Here is a 23,535-nt window from a genome sequence, read left to right on the forward strand (position 1 = left end):
GTACAGTACGTCCCAAAAACAGCATTACATTACTTACAGTCCGTTGGGGCATTTGGCCTCAACAGATCTGACCCGTGCGTGTCAAACAGAGCGTTCATTCATTTACTGTTTGTTTGGTTGCGTCCACAGTATGATGCCATCCGAGTGAACCAGCTCTATGAACAGTCCAAGTGGGCTATCCTGCTGGAGGAAATTGAGTGCACAGAGGAGGAAATGATGATGTTTGCTGCCCTGCAGGTAAGAAAACGCTGCGTGTTTGTGTTTTGTGCCTGATCTGAATTCTCCCGTTTCAGCATTGTTGTTGTTTTTTTCTTCTTCAGGATTTGCAACTTGAAGACCCACATTTTTCTTTTCATTGGGCAATGGGCACATTTCCTTCTTGACCGCAAGCTAATAAATTGGATGGGCTCCCAGCCCAGAGCTGAGCCATATGGCAGCCAGTTGTGCTGCAGCGTGCATACTCAAACTTGGCTATTGTGCATTGTTGCAGAATGAGTTAATGGGGGCATTATCACACAGGTTCCCACCGGGCTTCTCAACGCACTTCGATATCAATCAATTCACTTTATTTCTGACTCATGGTCAATATAAAAAAGGGAGTCATTTGGCTTTTAAACCAAAAATCCAATATGAATAATTAACTACAACTGATGTTAAAGACATTAATGGACTTACCGTATTTAGTTACACAGTTTGTTTTAGTGTCACATTTACTGCCTGGAAACAAACCCTAGTGAGTAATCATAATAATAAAATATGAGGTTGAAATATTGTATTCAAATTTTCATGTAGATTATTAGTCACCTGTGAAAACTAATCCAAACACATTATTCTTCCATCTATAAATTCACTGAGTCATATCAAGGGAGTTGTAGCATGTTTGTGTGTAAGGTCACGGCTGTCAGCGTCATGCAGTTGAGTAATTTCTGCTCCTTCCTGCACAGACACACACACCGACACAAGTTTAAAGTACCGTCAGAAGAAAGTGCAGTAGCAAAAGTGGATTTCAAGAGGGAGAGTGGAAGTGATGTACAGATGTGAGCCCCTCTAGGTTGCCCCCTTCAGTCTAGGGGTAGTGGCCCTGCTATTTCTGACCCTCATAAACTGTGGGCGCCAAGACCTGAGGACGCCACCCTGTCTTCACCCCTGGGGTAATTATAGAGCATCTTGGGCCACAGGACCCAGAGCTTCAGCCTGGACCACCCACCCCAGCAAGAGACAGTCTCATAGACCTGCTCACATTCCCCTAAAAGCCACTTTACACTCCCGAGGTGTAAGGTGTGTTTCATCAGGCCGGTTATAATTACACTTAACTGGTTTCTTGTTACTCTCTCTGAGAGAGATGCGTATCTGAGTCGGGTGTTTAGACTGGCAGCCAAACTGTCGCTACCTGTCTGTTAGCACTTCGGTAGCTACTACTATGTTTCAGCTGGGTAGTATGAGCTCAGCGTTTTGGCTAAGGTTTCACTGCTGGGAGTGGATAAACAGGGGCTAAATAAAGAGCAGTGATTGTCCACTTCCAGCATGTCGCTGGCTTGTGCTACCATGCTCTCACCTGGAAGTTTCACTTCAGCAATACACAGAAATGAGGTAATAGGGATTCAAGAACAGTAGTTGACCTCATAGTCCTGCTGCCCAGGGGGGAAAAAAAACTCTCAGGGTACAGGTTGTACTTTGTATCTCAGCAAGTAAACATATGTGGTCAGACACACACACGCACACAAACAGGAAACGAGCCCATCACGTTTTAAAAGACTGTGGAAGTGGCAGAGGAATGGAGTGTCATCGCGAGCCCTTTGTCCCACATTCTGTAACCCAAGCTGGCTAAAGCCCCACATATCTCTCTCAAACCCTGCCTCTGTATCTCTCACTCTCCCTACAGCTGTTCATTCATATTCAGACCCCTTTAAATTTTTCACTTTGCAGCCATTTGCCAAAATCAAAAAAGTTTATTTTATTTCTCATTAATGTACACTCAGCACCCCAGCTTGACAGAAAAAAAGAAATGTAGAAATTTTTACAAAATGTATTAAAAAAAGAAAAACTGAAATATCACATGGTCATAAGTAACCCTTTGCTGTGACACTCATATTTAACTTGCATGCTGTCCATTTCTTCTGATCCTCCTTGAGATGGTTCTACTCCTTCATTGGAGGTTACAAAAGAATTTCTGCAGCACTCAAGGTTCCTAAGAGCACAGTGGCCTCCATAATCCTTAAATGGAAGAAGTTTGGGACGACCAGAACTCTTCCTAGACCTGGCCGTCCAGCCAAACTGAGCAATCGTGGGAGAAGAGCCTTGGTGAGAGAGGTAAAGAAGAACCCAAAGATCACTGTGGCTGAGCTCCAGAGATGCAGTGGGGAGATGGGAGAAAGTTCCAGATGGTCAACTATCACTGCAGCCCTCCACCAGTCGGGGCTTTATGGCAGAGTGGCCCGACGGAAGCCTCTCCTCAGTGCAAGACATATGAAAGCCCGCATAGAGTTTGCCAAAAAACACATGAAGGACTCCCAGACTATGAGAAATAGGATTCTCTGGTCTGATGAGACGAAGATTGCAATTTTTGCAATTAATTCTAAGCGGTATGTGTGGAGAAAACCAGGCACTGCTCATCACCTGCCCAATACAAAGGGCTGCAGTGATAGTTGACTCTGTGGAACTTTCTCCCATCTCCCCACTGCATCTCTGGAGCTCAGCCACAGTGATCTTTGGGTTCTTCTTTACCTCTCTCACCAAGGCTCTTCTCCCACGATTGCTCAGTTTGGCTGGACGGCCAGGTCTAGGAAGAGTTCTGGTCGTCCCAAACTTCTTCCATTTAAGGATTATGGAGGCCACTGTGCTCTTAGGAACCTTGAGTGCTGCAGAAATTCTTTTGTAACCTCCAATGAAGGAGTATTGGTGGGGGGTGGTGATGGGTTGACATTATAAATACCATTTGTCAACAGGTTGTATTTAGTGTGCGTGACTCACACTAAGAGGAAACCGCGGTCAGATTTTCAGTAATGGCGCAGACTTAACGAATCGTTGTCTGCGTCGCTGCAAGAAGGCACAGTCTGTAACCACATCCCATTGTTCCTGTTGCACATATGTTCCCGGGAACAAAAGTTTTATAGGTCATTACAGTTCAGAGACATTGTCTAAACCGCACCGCTAATTTTTCCCAGTGAATCATCGTCATCAATCACTTGATTCTCCTCCTCATCCTGAAACTAGTCTCCTCGTTTTTAAAGACACAGTTGGCAACACTCGCTAACATAAATGCCAACAAGCCTTTAAGTATTTATATGGTAATTATCGCAGACTGGTTTTCTTTTATAATACCAGGTGATATTGTTTATGCACCAGTAGCATGCAGGAAAAAGTGTTGATGAAAGTGTTGAGTAGCAAACAGTTCTCCACCTTTCTTTTGTTAAGGCCGTCTCTGACGCTAGCTGATTTTCACCTGATAGGCTTCAGTAAATCTGGGCAACAAAAACTCGATTTTAATAAAGACTTTTTCCACAGCACAACAGCTAGCTTTGATTCTCAAAAGTCTCTGAAGTGTACACTATGTGTGTCTAAAAGGAAGATGCTGAAAAACATTCTTAAATTTCTCTGTATTTTTTTTTCCTTTTCCTCAGTATCACATCAACAAACTGTCAATCATGGCCTCAGACAACCACATGAACAACAGTGAGAAGGAGGTGGATGAGGTGGATGCAGCCCTGTCAGACCTGGAGATTACTTTGGAGGGAGGGAAGACGTCCAACACACTGGTATGACACACAACACATCAAGTCATATCATCATAGAAAATAACTTGTGCTTTTAGATTATAGCACTGGCCTTGTCCAAGTGTTTCTTTCATTATTTGAACTCGTTTACCCAGTTGTGGAGGCCTGGCTGGCACACATTTGGTCCTTTGTTTCTCTGCTGTGTTCTGTCGAAGTCTCCTTTCATCAGTGGTGTTAAACAGGAGCGGAAACCTACATAGACACTGCACATGGACCCATGGGAGGGGAAATAACAAAGAAATTCACTCTGAGCGCAGAATTTCACACTGTTATTTATGACTGCTGCATCCAGCAAAAGAGCTGGGGATGTGAGATATGTGAGCCACTTACACAAACCCCCATGAAGGCCACAAACATATACTGTATATCTATAGTTACAGCAGCCCCGCCTTGGAAAGTTAAGTTTATACAGCTTATCAGAGGAAACTGAACTGTGTGATATTACGCAACAAATACTTGTCTGACATTGAGTGACATTTGACAATGTAAAAAGTAAATCCTGAAAGTCTTTGTTATGTTTTACCATGTTCACATTTTTTACATTAAATTCTTCAGGGCTTGTACTAACAATGGGCTTTTCCCTTTTCTCCTAGGGTGACATCACATCTATTCCTGAGCTAGCCGACTACGTCAAAGTCTTCAAGTGAGTTCACATCCACAACTCCCACATTCTCTATCAGAAACACTGTCTGTAAAAACTATGTATTATTGTGCAAAGAGCATATTTTTTCCAAAATATGTTGACTCCATCACTGAACCAGCAAATAACATTTTCTGGCTATATATAAGAGACCTGTTGCCTGTTTTGCATCAGTATAATAGGGCAAGTTCTCTGCCAAAGGACATTTGTAGGCTGAGTTTGCAGGTTTTTTTGTGCAGTTGGATCAAGCACATTTTGAACCATTTCTGGCTTTAAGCCTTTGCTGACAGGCAGGTGGCCCCTGGGGCGGCTGTCTCATAAAATGTATAAACCATCGGGGGTGGGGGGTACGATATCAAGAGGCATTTCCTCTTTAATGGGTTTCCAGTAATGTTCTTGTCCAATCCTGGCTCTTTTCCTAGTCACCACGCTGACTTTGCACTTGAGCCCCCCCTCCCACACTCCCCCACTCCCATCCCATTCTCTCTCTTTCCTTTGCACTCGGGTATGATCTCCCCCTCCCCCACTCTTCCTCTTGACCAGTAATAAAGAAAATGGGTGTTTTTTTTTCTTGCTCAATCTGTCTTAAGTATGACATGTCTCTTTCTGTCTGTTACATTTTTTCCAGACCCAAGAAGCTGACGCTGAAGGGTTATAAGCAGTACTGGTGCACATTCAAGGACATCACAATTTCCTGTTACAAGAGTAAAGAGGAGGCACACGGGACACCTGCTCACCAAATGAATCTTAGAGGTGCAGATAAATATACATTTATATAGAGACACACACAGAAAAAGCAAAGAAATGCCTAATTTTACTGCTGCAAGTGTGTTATCTTTGGTGCTGTGTCTAAAGAATGGCTGTGATCTTTGACCTCTTTTTTCCGCTCTGCACCATGGCTTCACATGTGTAGGTTGTGAGGTAACTCCAGATGTTAACATCTCGGGCCAGAAATTCAACATCAAGTTGCTAATCCCAGTGGCCGATGGCATGAACGAGATCTGGCTGCGGTGTGACACGGTAAATCCGAAGTTATGGCACCGTAATCTGCAACGTTTTTTTTTTGTTCTGACAGTTTTTTGTTTTTTTAATCACCTGCGTTTGACTGTCTCCTGCAGGAGAAGCAGTACGCCCACTGGATGGCTGCATGTCGCTTGGCCTCCAAAGGGAAAACCATGGCCGACAGCTCCTACAACCTGGAGGTCCAGAACATCCTGTCCTTCCTCAAGATGCAGCACATGAACCCAGATCCTCAGTTCATCGAGCCCATCACCACCGACATCAACCCAGAGTGCCTGGTGTCCCCGCGCTACCTGAAGAAATACAAGAACAAGCAGGTAAGCATGGTACTTTAAACACAGTACCTCTAAATGTACAGCACCATAAGGTCTATTTGGTGCAGCGTGTAGTTGGAAAGAGGCAGAAAGAAGATGGTAACTATCTGGTCTAATGTGTGTTTTGTGGGAGGTTGTTTACTTGTTTGATGAGTTGGTTGTGGAGTTTAGACGGAGCAGCATTTGATGCTTCCCAGATGGGCGCCTCCTGGCATCAGGGTTGTCTTGCATTGGAATGTGGCCTCCCTCTACTCCCCCCTCTTTTACTTTTCCTCCTTCCTCCCCGTGTTCCCTCACCCCACCCCGTTCTGTCCGAGGGGAAACCAGGACAGCAGACGTCCAAACCACTCAACATGCTGCTTACAGTAGAGGAGAGCCCATGTCAGACTGTAACAGATACTGTACCTCGGCTCTGGGTCTTTGTGTTTGAAAACAAAAGGGCCGGAAAGGTAAAGAAGCCCGTCACTCAATCTGTAGGTAGTTTATCCTACATGGAGGTGAAGCAGTAAAATCCAATTTCTTTTTTTGTTTTTTGCCTAATGGGAGTGGCCACAACCCTATGGCTATAGTAAACATTTAATTAGCAGGTGTAACATTCAAACACCGAAGAAGAATGAATGAACTTTCATGCAAGTGTTAGGAAAATTCTACAATGCTCCCGGCGGATTTGCATGTAAGCAACAGGCTGGTGTGTGCACACTGGAACAGCTGAGTACACGACTGCCATGGCTGTGTGAGCTGGAGATGGGTGAGGGAGGGAGAGAGAGAGGGGGGGTGGGTTGGTGGCCTTCACCATAGCTTACTCACTCTGTCTGGATGTGTTTAAGTTCTACTAGAAAAGCTGAGTGTTGCTGGGGGGGGGGTTAGTGATGTGTTTGGAGGGATGTTGGCACAGAAAGTGATGACTCGGCAAAGGTCTGAGAAATAGTCTGAAATAAAATGGACTAGTGGTCTAAAAAGAAAAGAAAGAATCTGAAGAGAATGGAATAATTATTGAGAATGGATGCACAACAAAGACCCAGAAAGCTGTGTTTCAAATGCAACTGTTAAAATGTTATGAAATATTATTAAAATAAAAATGGATGACTGGTGGTTCAAAACCAAGAAGAATCACATTCTGTAGGTGTTAGCATTGTCAGTTGATTCTATGTGCTGCAAACACCTCTGATAGGACAAACCCATGATGCCAATGACATAAACAACAGGAAACATGCATAATATGACATGGTCCTCCTGATGAACACACAGCATAGTAAAAAGTTCAAATGACCCAGATTTGCAGAAGTACCACATAAAGTTTCTGTTCTCTCTCTTCATGTCTCACTTTAGTTTCCCAGGAAGTCATTGAAATTCAGCTGTGGTCAACAATTGATTCACCATTTCTAATAAAAAAATATATATATTTTGCTATGTGCTAAAGTGACCAGTTCGTGTTCAAGCAAAGTTGCAAAGATATTCACAAACCAGATCAAATGATGCACTTTTACCCATTAAACCCAGAGAGACCTGGTCCCGGTCTGCAGCTGTTTCCCATGGAGAGTTCCTCTCATTTGTTTTCCTGAAAAGCACATTATTGATATTTTAGGAGCCCGTCGTTCTAATCAAGATGTAGCATTCAGGAACTACAGTACATCTCTCATCAGTCATACTGTGTGTGTGTGTGTCATCACACACTCATGGGAGCTGTTGTAGTTGAAGACTGACAAAATAATAGTTGCCTTATCTTGGTTACAATGATTAGCAGCTCAAATGTCAAAGTGCACTGTCCCTGACCCACTTCACTTACAATAGCAGGAGAAGACAAGACTCCAGTGTCATGTTTCAGTGTTTCTTACTAAAGACGGATAAAGAAAAAAGCCTCCATGGTTTTAATTCTTTGTATGTAACAGAGTCCAGCTTCAACAGGGGGCAGGACTGGGACTTTTTAAGAGTATAACCCTGACAGTGTGTGTGTGTGTGTGTGTGTGGGGCTGTGGCTCTTTCTGGCCCAGCTCCAATCTCCCTCTCAAAGCCAGTCTGATAGAGGGTGTCCCCAGGCGCAACATGAAAGGCTAATGGCCTATATGTACAGTACTGTATGTGCATGTGCCGGTGCACTCACACACATGTAGCCGTGTAACTCATGTAGTGGGTGTGGGGCACCAGGAAATGAGCCATGCCTGGGAATGCTGCGCGGGAAAACTGTCTGGGAAAAGCCCGTTAGCTCTCAGTCAGCTGTGACCCCTCCCCATCTCCCTTAAACTGGACTTCCTGTGGCAAGATTTGTCTGAGGAGGCTTCCGTGCTGCAGTTCCCGGCGGATACACACACACAGGATTTTTTAGATTACATGGACTAGAATGGTCTCCGGCCAAATCCGTACATTTACATAAGAGAAAAGAAAATCATACGGTCAGAATAATAAACTCCTGGAGCTGGGGAGACATGACACTCCTACATTTCGGTGCCTCCAGTGTCTGCTGCCTGGCTTTTATCACCACCTTGTGGACGGAGGAGGAATTACAGGGAAGCGGTGTATTGTGAAAGTCTTGAAATATAAAAGCTGTCAGATTGCTGCTGTACTGTCCCTCCTGTGGCCGAACACTGCATGATGCCCTCTTCCAACTTTGACCCTTTTTTTTTATTACAGTCATGGTCTCCTGCTTGTTACACTCCTCCCTCAACACTGATCTTACTTGCTTGTACTCTTTATCCAGTATTTCTTCCTCTCACTTTGTTATGCATCTCCTTCGTTCTTCTCTGTCATCCTCCCATCCCCACCTCCCCTCTTCAGCCAGGCTATATCAGGGACTTGGTAAGTTGAGCTGTGTGTCCACTGCGTGCCTTAAAAAAAACATATATAAGTGCATGACGCTGAATATTAACCTTTCTCTAAGTAGCTGTAGGATGTAGTCATCGTAGCTTCTAGAAGAATGGATAGTAGACTTCTTGATAGTCTGTGTGTTTTCTCTATGCTCTCTTATCTCTTCAGGGAGCCATATGATGCATATTGTTATTGTCTTTGTACTTAATTTACATCATTGGTCCACAAATCTATATGGTCAATCAAATTTTATAGGCTTATAGAGATTGATGACCACACCCTTTAGACAGATGCTGATTTCAGTTCATTATAATTGTTGAAACATTGACTCTTGAATTTGTGCTCAGTGCTGAGAAAATGTTTCCATGTGTGTGTCCTCGCTCTAAACGGCAACAAAATGATGAATGAATTTCTGACATCCACATTTGTTGTGTTTCCTTAGTAGCTTAGTGCAACATGTGGGAGACTGGAAAAATGTTGTGCGCTGCGATGACTCACATTTTTCATATCGCACTCGCATGAACTGAAATCAGTAGTGATCTCGAGGGTCGTGAACACACATTTGTAGCTCTTCAACATGCAGAAGAAAGAGTCGGCAGCAGAGTCGGCCTCATCTGAGACGGTTAACCTATGGTGGCTGTCTTAATTGATGGATAAAATGTTACGTTTAAAGACAGTGGGAAAATGTACACACAGACAAACGCTTCCCTTGGCTTACTAACCATAGTCTGACTCTTTAGTGTGCTCATAGGTTTATTATTCGCCTCTCTTTATAGTTCCTAGCTGTGTGAAGTAGATTTTTACTGTGACAGCTCTATGGGTATTGGCTGACACTGTCTGTATGGAGCTAGCCACGGCTTATTTACGCATTGGGTGCGTGTTTGGAGCTGGGTGCATCGGGTGGTTGAAGTGCGGTGATGGGATATGTTTGTTCACTTTTGGGATATGTTAAGTGTTTTTGGTGACTTCAGCTGGTGGGAGACTACTGAAACGTTCATGTGTGTAATATCTGCGATTGTGTATTTGTCAGATTTCAGCCCGGATCCTCGAAGCCCACCAGAATGTGGCCCAGATGAGTCTCATCGAGGCCAAGATGCGCTTCATCCAGGCGTGGCAGTCCCTGCCTGAGTTTGGAATGACTCATTTCCTCGCCAAGTAAGTTTTGTCCCAGATGACTTGAGTTCAGTAAACTGCTAATATGTCTTTTGTACTTTTATCTCCATCACCCACACTGAGTTTAATGTGCTCATTTGATCATTTAATCTACCCACTTTAATTTCACAGTGTTTTCTTGTTTTGTTTTTTTCTTCCTCTCTGCAGGTTCCATGGTATAAAGAAGGAGGAGCTGATCGGCATCACTTATAACCGCTTGATCCGGATGGACCCCAGCTCTGGAGATGCCATTAAGACCTGGCGCTTTAGCAACATGAAGCAGTGGAACGTCAACTGGGAGATCAAGATGGTAGGAAACACTTGGAAAATTGCAATTTGTTTTATTAGATTTCCCTTGAATAGACTTCTATATTCCTAGTTCTATGCTCTGTGGAGTATTGGAAGTCGTTTTTTTCTGGAGCCAAAACAAATAGTCATCTAAACCACTGATTAACAGATAAAAAATGTGTTGAGCCTTTTACGACTCCAAAAGAAGCTGCACAAAGTCTCTTGATTCAGCATCTGCTACAGCTGAAGACTACAAATTAAAATATCTACACCTCAGCTACACTTAACTGTCAGTAGTTAAATTGCATTGTGGGTAATGTAGGTGCCAGGTTTTAACAGGGAAGAGAAGTGGAATAAAAGACTAGCTCTGGTTCTGCCACATTGATTTTAGTCTGAAACTCTCCATTGGGTTTGACTACCCGTTTGTTATAAGCAGCAACATTTTAGATGTGTATTCATCTGTTCAGTTGTTTTTTTAATTATAAAAAAAGAAAATGTTGGATCATGTTGAAGGAGAAGTTTGTTTGTTACTTCTTTCTATGGCAGAGTTGTAATAGATGTGACTTGTAATAGCCTCTTTCTGGTCGTGCACTTGTTCTCTGGGCTCTGTCAACAATAATTCAGGGAAACATTGGACGCTACATTGCAGTGCCGTTCATCTTGTTGTCTCCATTACCAAACATGATTACATTTCTCCAGTTATTTCCAGAGCTAGGCTGACGTCATGCTCTGTGCTCTGTGTGTTCAGGTGACGGTGGAATTTGCAGACGAGCCCAGTCTGTCCTTCACCTGTGCCGAGGTGGACTGTAAGGTGGTCCACGAGTTCATCGGCGGCTACATCTTCCTGTCCACGCGCGCCAAGGACCAGAACGAGTCTCTAGATGAGGAGATGTTCTATAAGTTGACCAGCGGCTGGGTCTGAGCCGCCCCTCCCCTCATCCACCAGGGGTCAACGATTGTAGGTCAGGGGGCCAGGAGGGAAGCGGTGGGGGGGTGGAACACATTGTATGGGTTTATTTTATTCTCCTATTTCTCAGTCTTTTTAATTGTTTGGAGCTGTGCTGAAGCGTCCAGAGCAGCACAACTGTTGCCATGCTGATATCGTTTTAATTGTTCTAGTTCCTTCTTGCATTAACGCCGACAAGGTCATTTGTTACAACACTAATTTGTGGTTGAACGCAGTCCAGATGAACTCTGAACTTTAACTCCTGTGGTTGAACAGAAGCCTTACACAAACCTGAACTGGGATATTTGTCCAGTGTTCTACGATTTCCTGCCTCCTCTCCTCCTGGACTGATGGCCATCAACTTACGTCCATGACTACCCTTTAAAAACCAATCGAACACCAGATTTAATCCCAAAGATCCTTTATTTCCTCTTCACTCTTTGTCTCGCTGTGTTTTTTTTTCTCTCTCTCTTCTAGAACTGGACTAAAGGAGCCGACATCAAACTGTCATGAAAACATTGTTGTGATATAGTGCCACAGATACTCACAGTTATATCTAATTATTTATCCTAAAAGATGGGCTTCATCAAAGAGTCCAATCAAAAAGAGGGTATCTGTAAACACCGGTGTGCATCCTATCCACTCTATGAAGGGTTTAATCTCTTTGAAGTCACATGTAAGCACTTCTACACTATACAGTCCTGTTTATGAATAAGCTGTTTTTAAATTTCCTTTTTTGCTTTTGATGTCTGTTGTCTTTGTTTCAGAGCCGGGGAGTCTATTCTCTCTATTTGAATCGTCATTGTATTAGCTGACAGGTGTGATATGGAGAGTCTGAGCTTTGTTTTGGATGTGATAGACTGCTAATGCTGAGCATGTCTGAAAACACACTACAGTTCAGTGCACTTGGGGTGGGTGTCCTGTTTGTTTCCAGCCAACCTAAATGTCCTCGCTGCGAAAGCGTTCATTTTAAAAAGTCATTTAGTCTCGTGTTTGGACTGTGTACTGTCTCTTTAAGACGCCTTTTAAAAACTGTGGTTGGTGGAGATGTTGAACTAAGTTAGATCACTTGTGCATGTGTATTTAAAACGTCTCATCACACTGACAGTTTTAATGGTTAGTTTTTGAAAAAATATATATTTAAAGAATCAAGAAGAAGCTAAATGATTTTTTAAAATGCACATTATCTTTTCCAAACTTTAAGCAGAGTTTGACAGTATAGGTTTTTAATTTTCTGACCTGGATGTGCCATTAACGCATTAACATTTTGCCAAATGTATTTGTTTTTTGGCTGCTGCTGTTGTGACCACACATCTAAGTAGCAAAATCACAATGGCACACTTTGAATTGCATCCAGATCTGAACCTCTGACATCTCATTGCTTCGTGCGTGTACACTACATAACACAAGGGATTGTCACTTCCTTGTGCCGACTTTTACTTTACTGCCATACTGTTTCTCACACCGTATAGTATTAATATTGTTATTATTATCATTTTTATCATTACACACCAGCAAAAGGTCACTGAGTTTGAAGAATGAATATGCAAGCGTTTTTTTTCTCTTCTGTCCTCAGTATGAAGGATCAGTAAATAAAGTATTATTTTTTTGTAACTAATGTAAAAACACAAACGTTTTATAGAATTGTACAGTTTTTTTTCTGCTTTTTGGGGGGTGTGGAAGTCTTTCCGTTCAGAAAAAAAGGGGGGGGGGGAGCCATCTGTCAACATGTGTAGTATTCAGAATTGTGCCTGCTAATGTTGTGGTCTTACTGAATTTTCAGATGAAGATATATATGAATATATATGAAGATAACACTAGTCTCAAACTCCAGGTTTGATTAAGATGTTTGTCGAGTACTTTTTTTTTTTCTAAAATTCAGAAACGTATGCCTTTTTAAATGTTTTCTTTTTTTCGTGCATTACTCCTTAACTTTATTGATTTCTCTGCTTCCTCTTCTACAACTTGCGGCTGAACATCTGTGACCTTAAGTTGCATCATTTTTAGCTCATTCTTAGACTGACATTGATACTTTGAGCAATTTTTTTTCTTTTTGCTGCAAATTTAATTTGCTCAGCTCCTTTTTAAAAATACTTCACTTACTTGTCTGGTTTTGTCACAGCCGAAGTGTGCCATTTAATAATGTCCATATGAAGGAGACCCACATTGTTTAGACCCTGGAGTTTGAGACAAATCAGCAAAAATGAACAGAGGTAAGAGGAAAATCAAGCCTAGTCTGTTTTGTTTTTTCTCTGATGTTGTTTTTATTTGCCTCCAGTGTCAAGAGCAGCAGTGCATGTCCTGCTGCTCTGCTTTCTGACTGTAAAAAAATGCATTTATTTTAAAAAATAAAGTAATTTTTATTTAAACGCAGTGTTCTCTATTCTTGATTGTACATGGTTTTTATTTAGAGTAGAAGTAATTAAAAGGTGCATATGGTACTTCACTATACACCGTATGCACTTGCTGTGTTTGTCCATCAGATGGCACCGTACAACAATCTGTGCTCCCTCAGCTTTTCTCCCGTCGTCTCATCCTCACTACGTTCCAAACTTTTCCAAAGGTTTCCTCGCCCAAATCTCTCATGTTTACCTGGCATCCCAGCAGAAACCCGAGTGCCAGATTGAGGAGGAGATTAGATCAGAGAACACCTGCAGACACTCTAGTCTATTTGCAGGCTTCTGCCCATCCTCCTCCCCCTGCAGTGGACGTGGCACATTTTTTCCCTGTCACCTGCTGAGCAGCTGGAGCACGGAGGTGTAAGTGGCTGTGGGGACTGGGGAGCAGCTCACACCCCTTGATGTCCACTGTGGTGATGCTAAAGATGATGAGGATGACTATAATTACAGGCAACAGTTAAAACGGGTTAGACAACAGCTTGTGTAAGATTAGATGAAGTCAGTGTGGAAGGAAGGACAGTTTATTGTGAACAACAGAGCTCTTGCATAATCAAATCCACTTTAAAAACTGAGAATATCATCCACTCTTCTCTTATTGATGTCTAATAATTTGCTTTTACAGTGGACTACTGCAGTCAGCCTTTAAGTATTGGATAATTAATAGCTGGTGCTCCATTCAGCAGCTTGTGAGCTTGTATCCACCTTCTTGTCAGTTTTGTGATCAGATGTGTTCTGCAGCAGCATCACAGTGGGAGCTGCAAGAACACCCTGTTCTCGTTGAAGACATGTCCCAATCCAACGCTTAAACCGGGGCGTTTGACAGCGCCAACTTCCAACCGAGCTTTTGAAGCACACTGCAAATCAAGACTCACTTGTAGGTGGGATCTAGATGTGGAAGCATACACTCTTGCCTTTCTCCGCAGCTTCTGATGTTCCCTATATAGCTCATATTCCAGCGGGATCTGGCCTATTGTGTTCACAGTGTGTATGGGAAGTAACGATGCATCAGCCATGGCTCCACCTAGTGACGTGGAATTCCTCAGACCCCTCGGGAGGACAGGGTGGATGATGTGACAGAAGAAAAGGTGGGAGGAGACCCGAGGTTGACATTTATAGATTGTGCTGCTCACAAACAATTAAAATGCAGGAAGTAAAAACATAAAAGAAGTAGCACAATACAAGGGGGGGTTATGGGGGCAGAGGTGCACCTGTTGCCGTTCAACACAGCAGCTTCCTGGTTGAACAATCTGCATGGTGCAGTTGTAAGGAAGCAGCGCTCTGCTCTTCCTCACTCCTGAAGTTCACAGCCAGTTAAAGTCATTGTTAATGTCATGGAGATCTCGCTCTAGGAAAGTGTTTCTGACTTTTACCCCTTTTTGCCTGCAGTGAGCAGGCTGCCGTAGATAATGTTGGCCTTGACAGCAGATGTGCTGATAAGCTGGTTTCAGGTAAGCCTGGAAATTTCCTTTGATGAGAACTTGCTCTTTTTCCCACAAGATCAGTGTTGTGACCTTGTCTCGATCAATTGCTTTTTATTCTCTTTCACCAGCGACTGCCGCAAATTGTCAGGGTATTTCACGGTAGCTGGAGGCCTAAGTATCTACTGCTGGTAACATGATGTAGAGTGATGAGATCTTGCAGGGTTTTAACCAGGCTAGTGGTGTGGTTAAAAGGACGGTGGCGGTCGGTCCACCATTGAAGTCCAACTGAAAACTCAACAACTGCTGGATGGGTTTGTACCAAATTTTATACTTACATTCATGCTCCCCTGATGATGAATCCTAATGACTTTAGTGAACCCTTGACTTATCTTCTAATGGCACCATGGGGTTTTGTGTGAAATGTCTTAAACAGCTATTGGACTGCCATGTCTTGCCATTAAGCACAGGATGGATTGTAATGACTCTGATGCTCCCTTAACCTTTTTTCAAGTTCTATCATCAGTTCAATACGCTCATGACTAAATGCCTGTAAAACTAATGACATACATCCCCCTCAGCCTCAGCACAATGAACACATGTAATCATACCAGCATGCTAAACTACAATGTGAACATTACACCCCTCTTCACACCTCCACATTGTAAACATATTTACATGCTCATATTTAGCATTCAACTCCAACCACAAAAGCACTCAAAGCTGGTTGTCAACTCTTTGGCTTTTGCCAAGTTTTGCTTTGCCTCTACATTTATTTCTTTAATCAATGCAATAACTTTTCAAAGTGAGTGCTTTTCATCATTTTGGAGAGCCTTGGATATTTTTTTGTTTGTAATGAGCAACAAATGGCTTGAACTTTAATTACTAAGCAGTCTGGTGTGTTTCCAGTGTGTGTTTTGCATTAATTCCCTTTGAAAGCCTGCACTTTCACTGCCCCGATCTTTTGGAAAAATGTTCTAATAATAATGCAGAACTCATTATTTCCAGCTCTATCTATCAACCCGTCTGTGTGCTTGACCTCTTGTGTACACATAGAAATTCCACCTTAAAAAGAACTGACATATGTTATTCCCATTATCTTGGACAGTACGGTCTAGATGTGTTTCCATGGAAAATGCTCAGTCTGGGCTAAACACTGAAGAGAGCCAAGACTCTTATCTTGATGTCATCCATTACACTCTGTTGCTGCTAAACTGTGAGTTTAAAGGCTCCGGGAAAACATATGTCAAAGCTCTGTGTGGTTTAAAGTCCAGCTCTAAGAGCCCACAAAGACAGGTTCATTTTTACCATCATTTAATTCATATGAAGTTTTTCAGACTGGTATTACAGCTGTTAACAGATGTTGAAGGGCAAGGTCATTCAGATACCATAGGGGGATTTTATGTGAGGGGGAAAATGTGACATATTGGTGATTGACTTGTTTACAAGATGTTGAGTCATTAATGGCTATAAAGCCAATGACGCCTCTTGTGTTGGGACAAACCTTTAGTAGTCTGGTTCATAAACATTCTACGCGACTGCATCTCATTTGTTGGAAGAGCATGTGTAGGCCTGAGGTCATCTACCTTGCTCATCTTGCCTTGAAGTCGGCGACATAACGCACGCCGCTGCAGAAACGATAAACATGTCATTAAAGTCTCAGAGCTGATCTGGAGGGTGTCCTCTCAGCTGATGAGCTCATGTCACATGATGTCTAAAGAGATGAGATGGGCCTGTTGTTTGCCAAGACGTTTGCATCAACACTTTCTGCTGCACGCGAGAATTGCATGGTCATGCATATGTGCACAAGTGTGATCAAATTGCCACAGCTACAGATGCTGTGTCTGTTCCAGCCCGCATAACATTTCAAGTTAAAGCTTTTCTCTGGCTATTTGCTGTGGGAGCTTTATTTTTATTTTTATAAAGCAATCCACTTCGGCCCCAGGGACCTTTTGACTTAAAGCACTGTAACAGAAAATTGGGTAAAATGTGCATCGCCTCACTCACTACAACCTGTTTTGTTTGGTTGAATCTTGTTTTTCAGTCAAGTTCATGCAGTGGAAGCAGCTGCCGTTGTGAGGGAGTACATGTGAAACAAACAGACAAGTGTCGGGTTCCTTTGTGCAGTGGTGGAGGAACCTGTCTTTGCCCGGGGCATGATGGGAGCGTGGATCTGCTGACTTGTCAAACGAGAAGGGGAAAAAAAAGAATTGTGGGGGATATTTTGCCAAATTCATCACACAACAAGAGTCAACAGGGAATTCTGCTTTTAATGATAAAAAAAAAAAAAAGCCAATCAAAGTGCAATTTCAGGAAATAAGGTGCAGACAGAGACTGAAATGAGACACCAGGGACAATTTTCAATTTATCTGGTTCAGTGTAAGACTGTTTATAAATTGATCCCTTTGGATCAGTAACATCAAAAAGCCCATCTAAAGCCATCACCTTTCAGGACCTCATTGGTGACTTCATCTTCAGCTTCATCCATTTAATTTTTTATCATATTTGTCTCAAATTGTTCCCAGATATCAAAATCATAATAAGAAATAAGTCAGTGCCTCCTGTGCATCTCTGTGGCATTGGAGTGTGAAACAGTGACACCACTTGTCCTGCAACAATAAAAGACCAAATTGAACTTGCAAAATGAAATTGGACTCTCGGCTCTTTCTGGAGAGCTCTCTACATCGATTGGCTAAATTAGCTCATTTTGACTGTTATCTGGCAATCAAATGATAAAAGGGTGCATAGCAGTGAGAAGAGGGGGACAGTGGAGACAGGAAAGTGGGAAAACAGTGAGAGCAGACTCACATGTGTTGCTAAGAACTAATAGAAAACAATGCAGTGTAAAGTGATTCATGGATACAGGGGTTACAGGTCCCAGCATTCACAATACTGTATTTATCAAAGAAGCTGAGGGTTCACACTCAAGGATTTCTTCAATAATTTAGATCCAAAGGCCCCAAAGAAGCTTTCAGGGATCTGAATCTTTTATAATAACAGAGGTGACTCATGGAGAGTGCCACCCGTCTATCATTCGACTCCCTGGCTGTGGTGATGGAGATGGATTTAGTTTGCTGTGTTTAATGGTGTGTGGCTCCATTACAGTTAGTCTTTGGCCCAGTGAGTTACTCTGAAATCTGACTTGAGCACACCCCAGAGTATACGCTTTGATTCAGGATGGGTTCTCCCTCTGAAAATCCTGTTTCCACTCCTGAGTTAAGCTGCTGCCTGTGGGCAAAGTGAGATTAAATGTTTCTCCAGAGTTGGCATGATGCATGATAGCAGGCAGGGGGAAATATAGAAGACTGACTGTGACACATATCACAGCTATGAGGTGTTTTGCATTCCACGCTGTATTTCCTTTGTACTCTGAAGCGAAACAGATGTACTGTAGGCTTTGAGGAAGAGATTGCCATGTATTCACTTTCCTTATTCATAACAACCCAGATGAAGACAATGAACAACAACAACATCAGCAGCTGTATTGATGGTAATGTCATCACTTCCACACTGCTTTCAAATAGTGTCAATCTGAAAATGAAAATGAAGATATTCCCCACCCCTGACATGTTATATTATCTTTCTGACTCGCGTCTCTCCAGGTCCACTGATTCTCAGTAGCTTCATGGTTGAATGTGTTTTTCCACTGTTTTATAAAATGACAAAAAAGAGATTCAAAAAACGGGACATTGTCCACTTCAAGAAAAAAAAATAGACGCTGAACTATTAACTTAACTGTTAAAAAGTGGACGTTTGTGCAACCAGATACGGTAAACAGAATAATACTGCATCATTAGGGAGACCTTGCTCTTGAGACCTCCCTTTTCCCTCATAAAGCAACCATCTGAATTTAATTAAATATTGATTTTTCTTTCTTTTTTTTTTTTTTACATTAAAACTAAATGTGTCATTGATTGAGTAACAATATTTTATTTGTAATGCAGTATTCAAAACATGGACTGAAAGCAAATTTCGTTGCCACATTCTCCAAAGCAACAAAGAAGCCATGATTGATCTGAGCATGAAAGTCGTTACTTGAGGCTGGCGAGAGCTCAGATAATGGACGGTTAATGGCTCCTTCAAAGCAAACTTAAAATGGCTGCCGTTGGCAAAAGAGTTACTCAGACGACCGATTCCAAAATTCACACTTTTAAAGAAGAAAACGTGTTGTCAAAACTGATGTCAGCGTGAGGAATAAAGTCGTTTGGATCCTTTTAACGAAGTGACGGGTCTCTCTTGTGTTCCAGCAGTGGGAGGCCACATGGATCAACTCCCCCCTATGATCTGACAGATCTTCTGGATCAATCAGATGAATCCTTCTGACAACCGTTGTCCCAGAATGACTGGCTGTAAACAGGGATACAGATGTACTTTAGAGAGTGCCGTTCAGCTCAACCCACTCTGTGAAAGCTCATTTGTATTTCCATGCTACACTGGACACAATTCTGCATGCAACAAAAGAGCATGATTGCTCCAGGTGTATACCCCCTTGATGCCGATTACCAGAGGACTTTAACTGAAACGCGCTCAGGCAAAGGAAGCTAATTGAACATGAAAAATGGGTGCGATTCAGTAATGCAAGCAAATTTCCTAAAACAACACAAGAGGTCAGGAGTTTATTCAGCTCAGAGCCATTTATCACAAACGGTTCTGGAGTATCTAATGTGATTGGTCAGGGGCCACATGTGAGAGATTTTCTATCAGGCACCTGCTGGAAAAAAATCAATACCAGATCTGAGGTTTTAATATTTTCTTATTTCACACTGCTTCAAGGTTATCAGAGGGTTTTGTTACACTCGACTGGGTTTGAAAATGTGAAACATGCATGGGGAGAAGGAGAACCCACACATACAGTATACACACACACACTTATTTCCTCACTTGACATGTGAAACCTAAACAAGAGGTTTGAGACGCCCCTTTCCTCATGTAAACACGCCGTGCACACTCCCTGAATGTGCAGAGTTCCACGAAGTTCCCGAGAACCACAAGAAAACAACTTTGATGAAAGAAAATCAAACACTGTACTGTTTGATATTCTCCACTTGGAACACAGAGGCACTCGCAATAAAATCCTCAAAGGAAAACACGCAACATCTCGCACACTGTGCACGCACATTCTCACTTTTTGAAGTAATGTATGCATGTCAGCTTGACCACAATGGGATGTGTGTTTTTTCTCTCTAGTGAGCTCCCATGCTGCTCTGTGACCAGTGTGCATCTCAAGTCTCACACTGCGCGGGGTAAACAGCAAACCGCACAAATTCAGTGTTTGATTAGTGCAGCAGAGAGACACATGGGGAATAGAAAAATTGGGGATGGAGAGTGTATTTGGGAGTGTGTGTGAGTGTGAGAGTGTATGGCAGCCATCTGGCCATGAGGGGAGATGAGAGGCAGCTGGTGGTTGGAGCAAAAGGTCCCGCGCACCGTTCCATTCCTCTATCGTCAGATCTTCATGTTTACCCTGCTCACCACGGGGACTGAGGTACCTCACTCTCCCTAATCCAACCAGCCTGCACTAGCTGCTCCGTGAGTAACGTCACAGGTCTTGTTTATGTATTCCAGGATTTTTTGGGAATCCTGGATAAAGGGTGGAGGGGTGGAGGGAGTGTCAGTGACAGTAGTTCCTGATTAACCTTTTGACCCCTTGGATCCTTTGGCAGATCCAAGCTCATGTTATGTGATGAACGTTACTCAAACCCACACAAGAGTTTTAAAAAAAAATTCCAGGCAAGATGTCAAGGTTTTGAATTAAATACCTAATAATATAGAATTATACAGTAAGTTAATATATTTAAAGGCGTGGGTATCCGTAGGTGTGACATGTGCCTCTCTCTTGGAGCTGAAAAACTTAATTTGGATTTGATTATAATTCGTAATGTATGAGTGATGAACCATGAATAAAATACTTTAAAGCTACTTAATAGAAAATCATGGGGGAATAGTAGGAAGATTAGTTTAAGTGGATAAACTGCGCTCAGGTCAGGGGAGAACAGCTGCTCCTGAAAATTGCTCATGTAAAATTAAATGAATAACTCACTAACAGTTCAAAACTGCTCTAACCATTCTGTTAAAAAAAAAAGAATTAAAAAAAGTTTGGCAGTCATCAATATTGCTTTGTAAAAAGTGAGTCCATGTCAGCAATTGTGTAAAATATCCAAACAAATTCACAAGAGTAGCTGTGATTGGTTACTTTCCCCCTCCACAAAGATTCCATTCCTGCAACACATCTCGGAAACTTTGAGCCACATGAGCAAAAAACCTGCAGGATGTTTGAGTCTCTGTGGCGTGTCATGAATCCAAAACCCAACCTCAGAACTGGAGCAAGCAACAAGCAGTGTCGGGCTTTCAGCATAATTTGAAGGTCATTCTGCAGACTGTTATTGAAACGGATGGTGCCATAGAACCTGGACATGGTTCTGTGTTTTGCCTCTTTCATCAGACCAAGTTTTTCCCTTGAGACCCCACTGCCTGAAATCCCAAACTCTCCAACAGGAAACAGCTAATGCCCTTTTAACCCTCTATGCTTGTGTGTGTGTGTGTGACGTGTAGCTACATGTGGTTGATTTTTCTCCCTCTCTTCGACCACAGTTTCTTTTCCCCATCCACCTGGAAAAAGTGACTCATTACTGTGAAAGCGTTTGCTCATGTGGGGGAGCACAGAGGTACAGCTCGCTCTCCAGAGTCTAGCACTGTATCCAGCGCTGTCTCACTGCTGTCTCCCTCTGGCCCCACAGCCATAGTAGGAAAACATTTCCCTTCAGATCCAAATTTACACTCAACAGGACAGGCCTGTGTAAATCAAATTGGACTGTCTGAAGGTAAGCATTAAAAAGATGTCTCCGAAGGCTCAGCAAACATTTTCAATTCTAAATTCTTGATATGAACTATTTCCACATGCTCCACCAGATGGTTGAGCAGCTTGCTGTACCGAGGAATCACAAACCCAGACAAACGGTAATATGATCCTGAGGAAGCTTCAAGCGCTGGAGAAATAAGGAACATTCATATTTGATTATTGGTGTGCCAACTGCCAAGTTCAACTTTCTTTGTCTAGGAGCTTTAACTGTTGTCACTGCGATGGTAAACAAACTGAATGACGCTATTAATGCAGCTGGTCCTCTGTTTATACAGTGACACCTTATGAGTAATAAAGTGTTTAAGCAGATTGCTATATAACGCAAAAATGCTTGAAAGCTGAATAAATTAGAAACATTCATATCTCATTACAAGACAGCTGTTTATCAGCCACAAGTGGATTTGTATCTTCTTTATCATGCATTATTTAATACTGTGGTTTTCTCAATTCACCCGAGGACATCTGCTCCATTTCAACTGGTCATCTGCCTATCATGACCAATAACGATGACTTAAATGCTCATCCTCTCCCTCGGCAACGTGTCAGTGATCAGCTGCAAGGACCCAGAGGCAAAAAACAGAAGCAAAACTTGAACCATTTCGCATGAGGCGGCAGTGTCCAAGTCTGTTCAAAAATGAAGACAGGGCTTATAAAGGAAGCCAAATCTATCAGGAATTAAAGCTCTATAGGGAATTTGGATGACTCACAGTCAGCCAAGCAAAACATTAGATTGACAAAATCACACACACACACACTGACGCCTCCACTGCTTCTCCATGTGTGAATTCCCAGGCAACAGATTTCTGCTGGCATGTTCCTTAGAAAGAAAAGATGGCGGTCAGCAGCTGCTGGTGCAGGAATTGAGTGTTGACACATCCCACACTTCTATCAGTGAGCTATTGGAAAATGATCAGGTAGCGTAGGCCTGTCCGAACACGCAATTCTGAGCTGTTGTGCAACTTTCTAATGGCGACCTTAGGGAATGACCTAGTTACAGTTACAGTAATTCAGTCATTCAGAAATTTCATGGAAACCCTACCCTACTGTAATCTTTTTTTTTTTTAGATTCAAGTCATAGGCCTAGACACAGGGTGATAAATGCCACAGATTATTACATGTGCCAACATTGTCACTTCTAACCTACTCATAAATATGTCACTATTATAATGGATAGCTAAACAAGTAGCCTAACTAAAATGAGTTGCAACTTTTATTATCAATGTTAAAGCAGAAATAAGCGATCCGGTCATTTTGACTAACTTCCTGTCAGCAGATGGAGTTAGCAGTCCCCGCCCTCGTCCCTACGTCACCACATTCACGCGCATCCCTTGGCTGCACACACGGAGATGACTGCCCCTTTATGCCGTTCTCTCTCCTTATTGGATAAAGGTTGTAGGATACAAGGAAAGTTTTCTCCTCGGCTTACAGCAGAGCAGAGTGACTGACAGACCCGTGCTTCGAACCAAACACTAAGTGATTGCTGTCGGAAGATATAACTATTTAAGACTATAACATTAACACAAACATTCCGCTTACTTCTGCTTTATCCACTTCAGTCAGTCACTTTATGGAAGACCTAGTCCACTATAATCAGTGAGAGCTATGTAATACTGTAATAAAAACCACTGAGCTTTGCATTATCATAAGGACTAAAGGTCACTACTACTCTAGGCTACTAGGAGACTCGAGTTTAGTCTTAAACAGGTTTCTATTTACACATTGTCATAGTAGCTATTGTTTTATTCCTTTATATGACTCATGAACCTTTATCTTAAACTTCTGTGTACAATGGTCAGCCGTGATAGGCTACTTTCTTCTTAGTTTCTGTTCATAGAAACTCCCAAAACATGCAGATGTGAAGCAGCGTGTTACGTGGTCGTGTGACTCTGTACGTGATTGGCGGGCGGGCTCGTGGGTCTGGGAA

The 23,535-nt window shown here is 42.5% G+C and overlaps 1 protein-coding gene across 4 annotated transcripts in view; it reads left to right on the forward strand.

Moving 5' to 3' along the window:
- Nucleotides 1–13,262, forward strand: part of fermt2 (FERM domain containing kindlin 2) — a 40,870-nt gene extending 27,608 nt beyond the window's left edge. For 2 of the 4 annotated variants that reach the window (XM_083998409.1, XM_083998411.1), the window contains 10 exons: nt 130–237; nt 3,621–3,755; nt 4,367–4,416; nt 5,042–5,166; nt 5,327–5,433; nt 5,532–5,750; nt 8,520–8,540; nt 9,580–9,704; nt 9,870–10,011; nt 10,738–13,262. In XM_083998409.1, the coding sequence (XP_083854535.1) occupies nt 130–237; nt 3,621–3,755; nt 4,367–4,416; nt 5,042–5,166; nt 5,327–5,433; nt 5,532–5,750; nt 8,520–8,540; nt 9,580–9,704; nt 9,870–10,011; nt 10,738–10,911 (1,206 nt within the window). In that variant the 3' untranslated portion in view covers nt 10,912–13,262. The remainder of the gene's footprint in view (nt 1–129; nt 238–3,620; nt 3,756–4,366; nt 4,417–5,041; nt 5,167–5,326; nt 5,434–5,531; nt 5,751–8,519; nt 8,541–9,579; nt 9,705–9,869; nt 10,012–10,737) is intronic. The other 2 variants (XM_083998410.1, XM_083998412.1) reach the window with 1 other exon arrangement.
- Nucleotides 13,263–23,535: the final 10,273 nt, after the last annotated feature.

This window comes from Trachurus trachurus (assembly GCF_905171665.1).
Source record: "Trachurus trachurus genome assembly, chromosome: 22".
In the NCBI taxonomy this organism is placed as follows: Eukaryota; Metazoa; Chordata; class Actinopteri; order Carangiformes; family Carangidae; genus Trachurus; species Trachurus trachurus.